At 28.7% G+C, this 12,651-nt stretch overlaps 1 protein-coding gene across 1 annotated transcript; it reads right to left on the bottom strand.

The window, feature by feature from the left end:
• Positions 1–4,159: 4,159 nt before the first annotated feature.
• LOC120086914 (hyoscyamine 6-dioxygenase-like) lies at positions 4,160–9,626 on the bottom strand. Its single transcript, XM_039043722.1, has 4 exons — positions 9,426–9,626; positions 7,056–7,303; positions 5,043–5,358; positions 4,160–4,743 (listed from the first exon to the last, which is right to left on the bottom strand). The coding sequence occupies exons 1-4, from the start codon at positions 9,606–9,608 to the stop codon at positions 4,492–4,494; spliced, it is 999 nt and encodes a 332-aa protein (XP_038899650.1). The 5' UTR covers positions 9,609–9,626; the 3' UTR covers positions 4,160–4,491.
• Positions 9,627–12,651: the final 3,025 nt, after the last annotated feature.

The following is a 12,651-nucleotide window of genomic DNA, read 5'->3' on the forward strand; positions in this document are numbered from 1 at the left end:
AAAGTTCCAAAAAAATCCATATCGCCTTCTTTAAGATGGATAGTTAATGGACTTTGTCCAACTGTGGCAAAATATTCTGGTTATGTGGTCAATGGTTACTACTATCACACAAACAATCGCGATGATGTTATGAGGGTTCAAAATAGTGAAGCTAGTATAAAGACTACCACAATGTAAGTCTCTAGTACTAAGGACAAAAGCCCCATCATTTCATATATGACCTTTTATGGTGTAATACAATAAATATGGGAGCTTGACTGTCATGGATTATCATTTATTTTATTCAAATATAGTTGGGTTGAGAATAGAAATGGAGTAAAAACAGACGAGTTTAGGTTTCTATTGTGGACCTCAATCGTATTGGACATAAATCAGACCCATTTATTTTAGCCTCTCAAGCAAAACAAGTCTTCTATTTAAAAGACCTTGCAAATTCAGGTTGGTCAATTGCTTTAACATCTCCACAACGAACAATTGAAGATGATTTTTATGAAGATGAAATATGAGATATTCTACAAGAGTGTGGTTATGGAGGTACACAAAGAATGCCCAATGTTGATACATCTATTGAGATTGATGGTACAACATCCACATAGATTAGAAATGATTGTGAGGGTAGATGGGTTGATAAATAAGTTTCAAACCATTTAAAAGATAAACTTTTTGATTGTGTAGCGATATGTGTTCTAAAACTTTAATTCATGTGCATAGTAGTTTATTAGTTTATTATTTAACTACTTTTTTCATTGTGCAGATGTCGTTCAATGTGGACTCTAAGTCAAAACATGGTATACTCATGTCTACATCTAGGAAGTTTCAGACTTTTAAGACCACATTGACTCAAAAGTTCATACTTCCATTTAAGAATGAACCCTCGGTCTTGTAATTTCCTCCCCAACAATATTCTCATATAGAGCAAGATCAGTAGACATCGTTTGTTAATGAACGATTGAATGAAGAATGGGATGTAAGTCATTCTAAATAAATTAAATGTCAATATTATCATTGTTTTGATAGGTAACTTCAACTAGATTTGTTGTACAGGAAATTAGTCGTCTTCAAGAAGAAAGACGTGCAAAATTTTTATATAATCATCGTATTTCTTAGTAAGACGTGCGAAATGTGTATATAATCATCACATTTCTTAGGAAGGGTTACGCGAATCTTGCCCAAGAATTAGTAAGTTTTTCGACTTAAATTAAATCTTTTATTCTAATATGTTTATGCTAATTAAATATGTATGTTCATGTAGAACCTATCGAAGAGCCTTCTTATCGAGCAAATTTATGAAAAGAAGCAAGAAAAGGAAAAAAATAATGAATACTTTGATGAAGCTACTCGAGAATGTGTCAATCGAATTGTAAGTTTATATTGTGCAAAGTTTAAGATGACATATAATATAATGTCTGAAACTTGTGATGATATAGATATTATGTGAAAATTGTAATATGTTTTACAGAATAAATTGGTTGAAGTCTATGAAGGTGAAGATGTTTTGACCAAAGCATTGGGTGTAGAGAAACATTAGGGGCGTGTTAGATGAATGGATGACTTTGTTTCCCATTCCCAATATTTCAAATTAGTAAAACCAAAGTCCTCAATGAGGCTAGAAATTGAAGGAGGCTCTAATGAAAAAAATGTTCGACATGGTAAAGTGCCAAGAGAAAAAACTCACAGTAGACAATCTCATCAATCAAAATCATCGGTTGAAAGTGTTGCACTAAGTGCATCTAAAGAAGAAGATACTAAGAAGATGCCTAAAGAAGATTTGGAAGTAATTTATTTGTTGTGACTTTTAAATTTTAATCATATTGTGCTTAACCATGCATGACATTAATTCTTTTATATTTGTTAAGGGGACACCATGCCACTTGGCTCTAGGAACTGTAGATAATATTGTTGCAGTAGCCACAACATTTGATAATGATGTGTCATACTTAACTGTTAAATTTCTAATTGACATTGTCATGGGAAAGGTTTGCCTATACTAATTCATGTGAAGGGGAAAATAGAGTCCTTAAATCAAGCAATGGGCAACTTCGTAACATGGCCTCGTGAACTTGTAGTTATGGTTGACGAGAAAAAAAGTATACCTCTTTTTCAGTATATAAGTTTGGTTATTTATTATTTTTCCTACTTTGAATTTTTGTAATTTTGGTTATGGTAGGACCATTCAACAATTACGATATTCGGTCAATCCTTCAAATATACTGATGTCAATTGTACCATCAAACTCTTGAACGAACATGCCATGCATAACATGAACGATATAAATATGATCCGTATCAATTTGGACGAATATATATTTGGAATAGACAAATTTATTTATTTAGGACGCGATGATCTAATCCAATATTGCAATATGATTGGAAATAGGCTACATGTGTATTTTGACATACATTGTGTAAGTATTACTCATCTAGATTCATTCACAAATATTTTTTTTCATGTTTAAATAATAACTTTTGCTTTGTTTAGGTATCTTTGGGATGAATGTGGTCGTGATATTACGAAGAAGTTTTTTATAATTGATCAAGCAAGAATACCGCCATACGTGAAGTCTCAAGATATTCGATCCAGAAATTTAGCCAACTAATATTGCCTAATTTGGACCAATTAGTTCTTATTCCATATAACACAGGGTAAGTAAATACTTGTTCTTAAGTTATTTTTAATTTGCATTATACACGTACTACTATTTCAAAATTGTTGCTTATTATAGTTATCATTGGATATTGATTTCAATCAATCTACAAGAAAATTGTGTTTATGTTTTGGACTCTATTCAAAGTAAGGTTCAAGAGGATTTTCATGGAGTTATAAATATGTAAGTGTAATTGAACTAGCTCTTAATTGAAGTATTTATGTTTAACTAATATTTGCAAACTATTTAGTGGATTGAAAACATGACAAGCCAAGCACGATCTCCAACACCATCGGTCTTCTCCAAAATGGAAACCTTTAAAGGTAAATTTGCATTCATTTTTTAACAATTTATTTTCATTCGAATATAAGAATAATTGTTTTCAACTTCTTTATATGCAGTGCCCCCATCAATTAGATTTTGTAGGATGGGGATACAATGTGCAAAAGTATATACACAAAATAGTAGATAATCCTACTACTCCCATTACTAGTCTCGTACGTAAATTATTTATTTTTTATATACTATCTTTAATTTAATAAATGGATGTAAACTTATGTTGAATTTATCTTTTTTTTTTCCTCTTTGTAGTTCAATACAAAAAAAAAAAGCATATACCCAAGGAGAGATTGACGTAATTCAAACCCAATGGACAAGATTTGTTGGCCGATTTGTGTAAGGATATACTTCTTGTTTTTTGTCTCAATAGAATGTAAATGTTAGCTTAGAATGAATGCAAATTTATCTAACCATGCATGATCTGTATATTGGAAGATTTATGTATAATATTTTTGTGTTTATGGGGTATTTGGTGTTAAGTATTCATGAATTAGTACTAATTGATATTTGTGAATGAGAGAAATGATGACTTGGTGTAAGTATTCTATGAAAGTGTGTTATTGTTATACAAATATTGGTGATTAGCGTGTTTATTACATATTTGATGAGTATATGTAATGGACTGGAAATATTAATTTTTGTTTGTGGATAAATTCATAGGTGGAAGACAAATATTGATGGTCTGCCATGCAAATTTTTTAAAATTTTTTAATAAAAAACAATGATGGACATTTCATTTCCCAACACGAGATATATAATGTCGTTTTTAACTTTTTGACCGATATTAAAAATGGATTCGATAACGAAATTTAAAAAAAACGAACAATAATTGAAAAAACGGACATAGATTCTGGGCTTCAATGTCAGTTTAAAAGGCTTCAATGGATTCTGGACTTCTGTTGACAACCGACATTAAGGCTTAATGTCGGTTGACAATCCTTTAATGTCGGTTTTAGTCCGACATTAAAGGGCTTTAATAACACTGTTTTTAATGTCGGTTGCAACCGACATTAAAGCCCGAAATTCTTGTAGCTTTCTTATACTTAGGGGAGCCTAAGTACGTTGAAGGTAAGGGGATCTCACACTTAGGGGGAACCTAAGTTTCATTGAGAGGGAGTATCATCCTTAGGGGGAATTTAAATGACCATTCTCTAAGTTCAGCAATTCAAGTGTCAATATAATTACCATTTATTTACAGATAAGTAATACATCGTTGTAATTACAATAGCTTGTCTTTATATTAGTGTATATCATTCTATGGGCACACTACCTTTAGATGTAGGTGGTATTACACCGAACTGCGTTACCAAACTCTGTGTTCTATCCTGGTTTTAGTTTTTTGCATTTATCTATGATGTTTCTGGAAGTGTTGTAACATCGTGTGTAACAAGTTTTATCGTGTATTACATAACCTTTATTTCACCCTCAATAGTAACATAGTAGTTCTTTTACATTACAATATAAAAGTAATCAACCCAACAACATCATAGTTCTATTTTGGATACTCATTAAGTTTTGTTTAAGCTCATATATTTCATAATTTCCTCCTTATTAGCTAGCACAGAATAATATTTTCCCCTGAAGTCTTCAAACTTGATGGTGCGATAACGTAGAGGGTTAGTTTCATTTATCAGACATTTTGCTGGTTCTATAGTCACATCATTTTCAGGGCAGACGAAGTAGATTAAGCTCTGTCGAGATACGTTCATATTTGTCATTGCTCGATGTTCTGCTGCCTTCAGCTTTCCATTGCTAATCACCTAATAATGTAAGACCACAGACTAAGAGCCTATTTGGATTAACAAGAGAAAAAAAAAATTCCAAACATTCATTTTCAATTAAACTGTCTTTATAAAAACTGTTTAAAATGCGTTTTGAAAATGTTTCGAAAGCTATTTTGAGTGGTTGTCAAATACTTCAATTGCTTTCAAAATGATTTCTTTTCAAAATTAAACACTTGAAAAGCTAAACGAAACTCACCCTAATTTACTAATTGTGTAAATATAGTGATCTCATGCATAGGTCTACTTTCTCTTATTTATTAGTATTAGTTTCATACCTCAAGAACATAACCAAAGTTAATCAAAAGGGCATCATCAATTGGATCAGCAGCAATCCATTCACCATCCTTGAGGATTTGAAGGCCATTGACATCTTGAAATAAGATGGTGATGAGGCTTCCATCACAATGTTGCCTCAATCCCAAAGTCAAGCTAGGGTCTGGGCATGGTGGATAATAATGTACAAGCATTGTTGGATTTGAACTCATTTCATCCCCTAAGTATCCTCTTCCAAGCTTCAGCCCTTCACTTATCACATCCAATAACTCCAAAACAAACTTTCTCATTGCAACACAATATTCTCCCACCACCTCCCTGCAATAATAATAATGATAATTGGAGAAAATTACATAATGGTCCTTCAATTTTGGATTTAGTTTTCATTTGGTATCTAAGTTTCAAAATGTTAAACATTTAATCCTTAGGTTTTGAGTTTTGTTTCAATATAGTTCTTAAGTTTCAAAATGTTACAACTTTATCCCATGAGATTTGAGTTTTGCTTCAATTTTGTCTCTAAGTTTCAAAATTTTACATTTTTAACATTGATTTTTCATTAAATTATCACTTTCAATCATTGATGTCAATGTATATTAATTAATTTAAAATAATTATGAAGTGAAATCTCAAATTTAAATTTAATAGCAATAAAAAATAGGAAAAAATAATTAATTACAATTATTAAAATTAAACTGATTAAAATATATTAACCCTAAATACAGAAAATTATCATTTAGTATAAAATCGATGTTAAAAGTTGAAATATGGAAACTTTGAGATCAAATTGAAACAAAATTCAAATATCAATCACAAAATGATAATATTTTGAACCTTTGTGCTAAATTGAACCGAAACACAAAAGTTAATGACTAAATGTGTAACCTTTCGAAACCTAAAGACCAAATAGAAGACTATACTTAGTATTTTTAATCTATGGACTAAATTAAAACTAAACACAAAAGACAATGACTAAATGTGTAACCTTTCGAAACCTAAAGACCGAATAGAAGCCTATACTTAATATTTTGAACATATGTGCTAAATTGAAACCAAACTCAAAAAGTTAATGACTAAATGTGTAACCTTTCGAAACCAAATACCAAATAGAAGTCTATACTTAAAACTTAACGACCAAAAATATATATATATTTTTTTAAATGATCATGAAGAGTAATTTAAGTGGCTAAAAACTCGTATTCAGTTATTAATGCAAACCAACAAAAGTACTTAAAACGAAGGCTTAAACCTGATTAGGATATGGAAGGTCGGAGTTAAAATACCATTTTAGTTCTTATACTTGTTCAGATTTAGTTTTGTACTTTTTAATGTTTGATTTCAGTTCATTTATTATCCATAAATCTTATATTTAATCCCTAGTATGACTAATTTATTGTTTATCTAATTTCATAATTGTTAATTATTTATTAACACTTTTACTATACATTTTCGGAATATATTCCCATATTCTATTTTTTAGAATAGGTATTATTATGATTTAACCAATTTCAATGAAATATAATTTCGAGAAACTAAACATAAGATATTTTGAAAGTATAAGGATGAAAATTAGACATATACTTAAATTGAATAAAGTAGATGGCGTTGAAGTGCACTACCTATATCTTGCTATCAGGGCAAGAGTCAGGCCTCAATAAGTAGGAGGGCACATCTTGGCAAATGTTAAAAAAAATGATGAAAGTTGGACATTTGAAAGTACAAGTACTAAAATTGAATTAACTCCTAAGTATATTGAACAAAACGATATTTTAATATATATATATATATATTGATTATGTTTGAAATGACTTTTCTTTAGACAAAATGAACATATCTCAACTAGCATAAAATATGTACGATTAAGCTCAAGATCCGTAGTTCCTATTTCTCACCCACACTTTGTATAATCAAAGTGTTATTTATTTATTTTGTACAGTTAAAAGTGCTTTGTTAAGTAATTGAAAAGACAATTAGGTTTGAAAGAAACGTTTTGAAGTGGATTGAGTGCCTTTTCTTACCTGAATTCAGGGGGCTTGTCTGGCCAAAAATGAATATATTTCTCTAGAGGATGGCAATTAAAACTCATAGAATCTCTCCAGAAGTGAGTTTGTTCATTTGCAGAATTTTGAGAGCCTGGGTAAACTTTGCAGTAATCGGGGTCCTTGGAACATTCCCTCTTTTTATCTTCGGGCGACATAGAATTAAACTCCTTTAAAGTCTTCACTGTCTCTTCTATTAATTTTTTCGACACTCCATGATTTATCACCTAAAACAAATAGTAAATCAAGGGTCTTATTGATATGGTTAATTGTTTGATATAAACATATATACGATAGGTTTTGCAATTTTATATATGATGCAATATTAGACTACATGTTAAATAATATACGTACACGTATACATATGTTTCAATATTGTCCCTTTATTGCAAATTTGACTAAAATATCAGTTAAATTCTCAAAAATACCTATAATTATGGGGTTGGTTTGAATTATACCTCAAAATTTTGGTATTTGATGATCTTGAAATAATATTTGGATTACTTCTTATAACCATCTTTTTTAATGCATTTAACAAGAATTTTACAGCTAATTATGTTAATACACCTATCAAGTGTATAATATATTAAATTTAAGAATGTAAGCATGATTGTTGAATTACGAGTATCACTCAATTAGCTAGTTAAAACATATATTTAACAATATAACTCAGTTAGGTGGTTAATTAAAACATATATCTAAGGTGTAAAATTTTCTGCGGGAAGGGTGCTGAAAAAGGAGAGGCTCACAATTGGTCCGATGAGATTTTATTATTGCTCAAAGAGAGAAGGGCGGTTTAGACATCGATAAAATTAAATTAACAAACAAAGCTCTATTATCTAAATGGATATGGCGTTTCCATACTGAACCTCAAAGCTTGTGGGTGCAATTGATTGGTAGCAAGTACTCTAGCCCTCACGATGGTTCATTGCCTTCTCAATGTAGGTCTTGCAATGCTAAGGCACATTGGTTTTATATCTCTAAGATCAATGACAGAATGAGCGGCTTTATACAGTAAAAAATTCAAGATGGATCTAATACTTTTTTCTGGAAACAACATTGGGCTACTAATAGACCCCTTAAAGAACTTCATCCACGTTTCTTTGCCCTATCTTCCAACCCCAATATCATGGTTAAAGAACATGGTTTAATGATACAAAATTGTGGGATCTTGGCTTCAGAAGTCCTCTGAATGATAAAGAAGAAAACCAATAGAATCTCATTACTTCAAATTGGGTTACTCCTAACCGTGATGTTGGTCATGACACTGCTACATGGAATTTAAACTCCTATAGACTTTTTAACATGAAATCTGTGAAGACTTTTTCAAACAAAAGCTTGCCCATCACTACCCACATCTAGATTGGTTATCTTTGGAAAACCTCATTACCTAAAAAATGTAAATTTTTTATCTGGACTATATTGCATAAAGATATAAATACAAATGATAAATGTCAAGCTTGCCATCCGAATTACTGCCTCAATCCTAGCTGGTGTATTATATGTAAGAAACATGGGGAATCCGCCAATCATTAATTTTCAAACGGCTCTTACTCAGCTATTATGTGGAATAATATCATAGCTACTATGCCCTTGAATGCCCCTGTGTCCCTTGATGTATTGTTATCCATGGTGATTACTAACTCTCTTACTTCTCAAACTAATATTATCACGACTAATATTTTTGGAGCTGGACTTTTGTGCATTTGCTTGAAGTGAAACAATCAAACATTTCAAAACTCCACAACAACTTTGGGGTGATATTTTGAACCTGGCTACTCTCTGATGCTCCAAATGTACTTTATTTAAAAACTATGATGTTCCTAATCTCGCGCTTAATTGGACGGCTTTCTTGTAGCCTTTTCCCCTTGTATCTTTTGGAGCTCTCCTCTAGCTCATTTGTACTATTTTTTATGATTTATGGAGTGCTTTGGTTGGGATATGATGATGGTACTTCGAGGGTATTAACCTAGTTAAGATGTCCGAGTGTACCGACCGATCCCTTACCTTCGTATACTATTCAAAAATATTGAAACATATATTTAACATTTGTCTCAAATGTTAATGGTTCAAAATTGTCATCTTCAATGTGGTTGGAAAAAAGAAAACAATGGCATGATTTGGAACTAATAGCAAAGACGGAAAAAATAGAATACACAAAGTTTAAAATCAACCAAAGAATTAAGAAGAATATTATGAATAAGAGATAAAATAACACTAAGAATACTGTAATTAACTAAACAAAGAAACTTAAAGCTTTGGTAGGTTCAAAATTATAACTTAAGAAGCGAAACATAAAAGAGAATGGTTGTTTAACAAAGAATAAGAAGAAGGGATTTATGAATTAACCTGAAAAAATCCAAACTCTTGAGTAACATCAAGGATTCTTTGGAAGAGAAGGGCTCGATCGTTTGTGGCAAAATCGATCACTGGAATTGTCTTCTTCACTGCTACACAAGGCCTCTTCTCTGGTGGAAACACATAATTTTTTGGCACTGATTTAACACCCTCCCAATTGGACAAAAAATTCATTTCAGCGATGATTTTCTTTATGAGTGATGACAAATGATATGGGATTGGAGTGGCTCTTTTATATACTTAATTATGACTATGACTAGTGAAGTACTACGTTCCTATAAACTTTAAAAAGAGAATTTATTTATAAAATTTTAATAATACAACTTTAATCTATGAATAAAAGAGTTTTAATTTTTAAATAAGTTATAAAAATTTTGGAAGTTGGGTGGACAAAAATAATAATTATTTTAATTGAGCATAAACTTTATTATAAAAGAACATATAAATTAAACATGTATAAAAGAATATATAAATTCAAATATTTTGTATTATTTTTTTAAAAAAAATTGTGATAAAAAAAATACTGTTTTATTTTAATGGGTTGATATAATTATCTTCTTAATTTTGAACTTCAATATGAACAAAAATATTATTATTTTATTTTTTTAAAATTCGTGTTCACTTGATTAAAATAAACGTATTTGATATTTTGATTTAGATTATTTGATTATCTTCTTAAGTTTATATTATTTTTTTCTAAAATTTCATGATAATAATCTCTTAGCTAATTTTTTATTTTAATTTTGATAATTTGATTATCTACTTGATTTTAAACTTCAATTGAAACCAAGTTTTTTTTTTTCATTTTGTGATTAAGATTTTTTTTTAATTTTGTGATAATACTTTTTTTTTTTAACTTTTTATTGGATGATTTGATTTATCTCTTACTTTTAAACTTTAAATTAAGTCTAAACAATTATTTTTATTTTTTAAAATTTCATGAGAATAATCTCTTAGTTTTTTTTTTTTTTTTTTTGATGATTCGATTGTCTTGTTAATTTCATACTTTGATTTAAATCAAGATTTTTATTAAATATTGTGATAATTTTTTCTTATTTAATAAAAAATCTATTTCATTAGATGATTTGGTTAGCCTATTAATTCTAAACTTTAAATTAAATCAAACTAAAATTTCATAATGATTCTTTCTTAAATGCAAAGAAGATGGTTTTATTATGGTCTAATTTCAATTTTTTTACGTAAACAAAAACCATAAAAACTTAATCTATTCTTATTTTATTTTCGATTGGATGATTTGATTATTCTCTTAATTTTAAATTTTAATTCCAACGAAAGTATTATTATTTTTAACTATAATCTTATTTATATTAATTTTTTTAATTAATTTGGATGTTGTGATGTTCCTTTTATTTCAAACTTTAATTAAAATAAAATCTTATCTTTTCTATTTTTGTATAAAATTTTATAATGATTCTTTCTTAGATGAAAAGAAGATGGTTTGATTATCGTCCTAATTTCAATTTTTTCTATGCAAACAAAAACCTTAAAAACTTAATCTATTCTTTTTTTTTCTTGGATTGGATGATTTATTTATTCTCTTAATTTTAAATTTTAATTCAAATGAAAGTATTATTATTTGTTGCTATAATCTTATATATATTATTTTTTTAATTGACTTGGATGATGTGATTGTCATTTTAATTTCAATCTTTAACTAAAATAAAATCTTATTTTTCTATTTTTGTATAATATTTCATAATGATTATTTCTTTGTTGAAAAGAAGATGGTTTTATTATCGTCCTAGTTTCAATTTTTTTATATGCAAATAAAAATCCTAAAAACTTATGACATATATTAAACAAAAAGAGGGAGAGGGGTGAAATCTTCCTATAGAAGATAGAAGAGATACTTGTAACTGAGAAATTAAATTTCTTAAAGATGAAAAAGAAACATTGGGAAAGATGTTCCTATTAACTAAATTAAAAAATATGTATATCTACAACAATTTTTTTTAAAAAAAAAAAAAAAAAAAAAAAAAAAGGAAAGGAAAGAAATGAGAGAGCTACTTAACAAAATTTAAAAAAAAAAATGAGAGGAGATAGCGGATGGAAAAAGAGAGGTTGAAATTAGCGATTTATAATGAAAATTTAGATCTCAAATCATAGTTTGATTTTTTTTTTTTAATTTTAAAATTTATTAACGTGAAGTAAGAGATAAAATGTGATCTTAAAAAGAATTGTGAATAAGAGATTAAACGATATAATGTTGTTTGTTTTTAATTTTTTTCATTTTTATATTACTCGATCTAGATATTAGAGATAAAATTGATTTAAAATAAGGATTTTCATGAAGAATAGATTAGAAAAAAATATATAATTTCTTTTATAAAAAATCTTTTTATTTGAGATAAGTAGAGATTATTAAAGATAAAATATGATTTTTTTCAAAATATTTTTCATGAATTAAAGATTAGAGACTAGAGAATAAAATGTAATTTTTTGAATTTCTAATCCCTTTATTTAAAGGTTAAGTAGATCTTATAGATAAAATGATTTTTTTTAATTATTTAAATGTGAAATTACATAAGACTATCCCAATGACCATCAACTTAAAAGGGGTAAAAGGGGAAATCAAATGTTTTTTCGCAAACTCTTTTAGATAATATAGATGAGGCTTCTTATTTTAGGAGTGTAAGAAGTGCAAATAATATCTCCCATTGGCTAGGGAAGAGAGAATAAAACCTTTCAACTTCAACATTAATACACTGAATTCCATCAAAACTCTGGGCTTAAGCAAGAGTAGTATTAAGTTGGATCCTATCGATATTACAAATTTTATACCAGTTGAATTATGCTTCTTCTTTTGACAGAAGTAAGATCTTGATTTATACTATTATTATTTTCCCTTCAAGGTTACTTTACAACAAAATTGTTATTGGAAAATGGATTGAGACGTCTTTGGAATTTACCTTTAAAAGTAAAGCTATTCAGTGAACAAAAATATAAATAAGAGAATTTTGACAATATACAGTAGTGATTATTTTGGAGATAAAACAAATTATTTGATATCTTTTTCCTTCTAAGAATAAAGTTAATTTGGATTTCTCTTCTTTCCTTTTCCTCAAATGTAGTGACTAGGGAGAGATTTATTAGGTACATATTTAGTTAAAGAAAAGAGTTATCTATTGGTATATAATTAAGTGAAGGACAATTATCTTTCAACACTACAAAAATACTATATTTATTGGTGCTTGCA

The sequence above is a fragment of the Benincasa hispida genome, chromosome 9 (assembly GCF_009727055.1).
Source record: "Benincasa hispida cultivar B227 chromosome 9, ASM972705v1, whole genome shotgun sequence".
NCBI classification, from domain to species: domain Eukaryota; kingdom Viridiplantae; phylum Streptophyta; class Magnoliopsida; order Cucurbitales; family Cucurbitaceae; genus Benincasa; species Benincasa hispida.